This window comes from Punica granatum, chromosome 3, assembly GCF_007655135.1.
Source record: "Punica granatum isolate Tunisia-2019 chromosome 3, ASM765513v2, whole genome shotgun sequence".
NCBI lineage: Eukaryota > Viridiplantae > Streptophyta > Magnoliopsida > Myrtales > Lythraceae > Punica > Punica granatum.
Window position 1 is genome coordinate 9,069,296 of NC_045129.1, and position 4,182 is coordinate 9,073,477.

The 4,182-nt window shown below is 42.9% G+C and overlaps 1 protein-coding gene across 1 annotated transcript; it reads right to left on the minus strand.

The window, feature by feature from the left end:
- Positions 1–385: 385 nt before the first annotated feature.
- Positions 386–2,590, minus strand: LOC116199113 (1-aminocyclopropane-1-carboxylate synthase 3-like). Its single transcript, XM_031529406.1, has 3 exons — positions 2,139–2,590; positions 1,870–2,030; positions 386–1,671 (listed from the first exon to the last, which is right to left on the minus strand). Exons 1-3 carry the CDS (start codon positions 2,415–2,417, stop codon positions 669–671), a joined length of 1,443 nt encoding a protein of 480 aa, XP_031385266.1. The 5' UTR covers positions 2,418–2,590; the 3' UTR covers positions 386–668.
- Between the last annotated feature and the right edge of the window lie 1,592 nt (positions 2,591–4,182).

The window sequence follows — 4,182 nt, forward strand, 5'->3', positions numbered from 1 at the left end:
TGGCACTGCGGACAGTCCATCCATTAGGGCATATATATATATATATATATAAACTCTAATTATGTAATTTCTTTTTCTCGAAAAAGCTTCATCTCATTATCTGACAAGGTTTTTTTGCCAATAATAATTGTGTATATGGTGACATTTCGCCATGTCAAATGTAGATACTTACAAATCAATTACATCTATTAACATGCCTGCACCAATCCATATATACATATCAAACTGTGTATTTTGTTTCATGATTACATGCAATTATTTGAGAATTCGTATATATAGTGCGATAGGGAACCGAGAATATCGAAATATTTTAATAATAAGATATGATCGTATGAAAATGAAGAATAATCATACAATATTACATGTGATATATATATATATATATATATATATATATATTTCACACTTTACATGGGAGATTACTCACTAAACTACAAACATGATCTCATCAATTTTTGATTCATGGTAGTAAACACCCGGGTAATGAAAATGAAAAATGCCCTAATTAACTTTTACAACTTGATTTAGCTAAGCTAAATGCTAATGCCACCGCTAATCCACTCATGGACCGAGTGCACTTTTTGCCAAACACTAAACAAAGAGGAATTCATCCTCCAAAAAGGTTCTTATAAAAATTATTTCTTTAAAAAAAATGATTGAGAACCAGACTATCGATCATCAGCCTCACGGAGATGCGATGACGATAGTCGGAAAACCCACTTTGTGAGGAACTTCTTCCCCAAGCTCTTGTCCGTTGAGCTCGGGTGGCGGCGGCCCCTCCTCCGCTCGCAGCCACCCCTCAAGATGGCAGAGCTGGCGGACGCCACAAACTCCTTTATCCGTTGCATTGCGAGTTCCAGGGTTTCCTCGGTCATGTTCGCGAAGCACACCCTGAACCATCCGGGCTCGGTGCAGTGGCAAGACGAGCCCGGGGATATGTTAAGCCTGACTTCGTAGACAATCTTCTTCCATAGGTCGATCTCTGCCTTGAAGGTCTTCTCACGCAGGAGGTGGCTCATGTCGACCCAGCAGAACAACCCTGCATTGCTCTCAAGGCACCTTATCCCGGCTTCTTTGAGTCCGTGGACGAGCGAGTCGTGCCTCGTCTTCAGCCTCCTCTGGTTCTCGGAGATGTAACGGCTCGTGAACTTCTTGTCCGATAGCATTGCTGACAAGAAATACTGGGTCTGGGACGACACGAGCCCGAAGCTCGACATCTTCGTGGCAGCATCCACGACAGCCCTGTTGCTAGAGTAGATAGCACCGACCCGGAAGCCCGGCAAGCCCAGGTCCTTCGACAGGCTGTAGACAACATGGACTCGGTCCCAGACATCAGACCCCTGGCAGTCAGGCCGACCGGCCAGGACCTCCACGATGCTCGTGAAGCTCGGGGAGCTGAAGACTGTGCCAGAGTAGATCTCATCGCTCACAAGGTGAATGCCTTTCGCGATGACGAAGGTGACGAGGAGGTTTAGCTCGTCCTTGATCATTGTTGTGCCCAGAGGATTTGACGGGTTGGTGACCAGGACTGCTTTGACCCGAAGGTTACGTTTCTGCGCGGCTGAGTAGGCTTCTTCGAGAGCAGCCGAAGTGATCCTGAAGCCGTTCGAGCTCGTGCATTGTATTGGCACAATCTCCGCGCCTGTTCTCCATTTGAGATCTCTATCAAACCTGAAAATATTATATATAATATATTCAAAAGTTAGCCCTTCTGTTTATCATGCATAAAGCAAACGCGGTAGAGAAGAGTGGTCACAAAGAAACTGACTCAGCAAATTGCATTCTGATTATATTTTATCCGATATGATGACAATGAACATGTAATTTGTTAAAGATTTAGTTCAACTAATCTGGAGTACACGAACTTACCCTGGATAGTAGGGAGTGGGAATTAGGATGGCGTCCCCGGCCTCGGCAAGGCAGAACATGAGGGTCTCGTTAGCAGAAGTCGCACCGGCCATCAGCACGATATTGCTCGGGTCGAAGTTCACTTTGTTTCCCCGAATCTCGGACATGAACGACACCAATGCCTGCACAAAACATAATGCCCGCCGTTTAGCCAACAATATATATACAACAATAATTATTAGGATAATAACAGCAACTTAATTAATCAACGTGTCACATGTTTTTCTTACATTCTTGAAGGCGGGAAGGCCATGGTAGTCTTGGAAGAGAGCGAGCTCCCTGAATATCGACTCTCCATTTCTCTTGAACCCAGCCGCATCCGGGTTCTCGGCGATCCAGGACTCGGGGAGATCGAATGAGAGCTGGTTCTCGGCGAGGCCCATCTGGATGATCCCAGTGGGATTGAGGGTCTCATGGTAAGGGTTCTTCTCGTACTCCTGCCAACCCAGGAAGTAGGATGAGTCTTGCCCGTGGGAGTTACATGTGGCCTTCCTAGACAACATCCCCATCGATCGATCAATTAATTTCGGGCTGATGAATTCTCGAGCTACCGAATATTGATAGGCTAGCTATGGAGGACGAAAGAGGCTAAATATTATCGCTAAAATTCTAGAGAGAGAAGGAAGTGTGAGTGTAGAAGATGAAGAAAGCTTATTAGATAGAGAGAGAGAGAGAGGGGGGGGGAGGGAGTTGGTGAGGTTGTAGCGGATAGGTCTATTGCGATTAGGACATATATATAGGTGTTTTTGTTGGACAAATTAAAAATAAAATAAAATATTCCTTTAAAAATATTGTTTTTGTTTTTATTTTTTATTTTTTCTAATTTTCAAAGGAAGTATAGCACAGTGGCGCACTTTGATATATTTAAATTTTATTTTATTATACTAGGTTAAAAAAATTATGAACAGTTAGACGGGGACAGTTTTGACCATTGGGGCACAGAGGGATTGAGAGTGAGAAATATTATGATATATCTCTCTCTTCCGCCAAAGCAAAATGCTTAATTGAAAATTGAAAATATTTATTAATCAATTCTTGGTTTAATTAATCGTCACGCGGTTCTGCTCCTATAGAAATTTCGGTCATTTATCTTTGTCAAGATCTCCCTGGAGATCACTATACCTCACACTCAGTGCTCAAAACAACAACGCCAGATAAGTTCGATCCATTGCATGATCAGCTTGACAGAAGATGCACAGCTCAAAAACGATGTTTTCACAAACATATATTGCTTCAATAATCAGTCCAGAGGGATGCACAACATACGTCCATTTATCCGTGTCGTAGTGGTGAAACTAGAGAAATAAAGAGAAATAAGGGATTACGAAAAGTCGAATGATTAGAATCAAACTTATAAGAATCTTTAGTTTCAGGCGAGAGCGTGTGCTATTGTATTACTTTAGGCTCGACAAAACAAGCTATGTCATTACGGATATCGAGGGGGGGCTAATTACTGTTGGAAGATGAAAATCATCAGATTAATGCTGTAATAATGCCGCAAATTGGTTGAAGTAAATTAACAACAAGAAGGGGACCAAAAAAAGAGGACGGAGGAGGGGGGAACTTGAGAGCATGTAACCGACAGAAAATGGGGTAGGGACCCGCATGGTCCTAAGAATTGCTAAAGTCTTAACCCCTAGAAATGGAACAACGTGTCCATATGTCCAGTTGCAATTGGGCCCATCTCACTAAGTCGGCCTCCCCCGCTCTCTATCAATTATCACTTAAAATTAGGAAAATTATGAGCATATATACATACGTACGTTCCATTGGGGTTTACCCAATTAGTAAAGAGAAGACTGCTATACTATACTAGCCTAGTACTTTTATGGTCAATGGCCAAGTTGAAAACGTAAGCCATTACATATTGGAGCATACTACTTAGGCTATGTTTGGTGACGCTGGATTGGACAGGAAATTTCGGAGGTGGATGGGATGGGATTCCGCATCCCATGAATTTTGAATATCCTATCTAATAAAGTCCCTGGTGCATGTCAAGGATTACGATTAAGATATTCAAGCAAAATGACTAATATATGCCCATAAAAATAAATTTCTTTAATTTAAAAAAGCCCAAAAAATTACATAAACGAATGGAGATAGGGTACGGGCAATACCCGACCTAATGCCAATCACCGCCGCCCATACGAGATCACCAGTAGTCCTAGAGGTTAGTGGCAACCTCGCCTGAATAGCGGCAGTCACCGTCGGGCCCCCATCACACAAAGTTGGTCCACCTGTCCCCTCCATCTTTCTCTTCAAGAGAGAGGAGGG

Coding starts and splice junctions, on each gene's coding strand:
- LOC116199113 (XM_031529406.1), bottom strand. CDS start 2,417: ATGGGGATGTTGTCTAGGAAGGCCACATGTAACTCCCACGGGCAAGAC. Junction 2,031..2,138: donor GCCTTCCCGCCTTCAAGAAT/GTAAGAAAAACA, acceptor TGTTTTGTGCAG/GCATTGGTGTCGTTCATGTC. Junction 1,672..1,869: donor CCCACTCCCTACTATCCAGG/GTAAGTTCGTGT, acceptor TAATATTTTCAG/GTTTGATAGAGATCTCAAAT.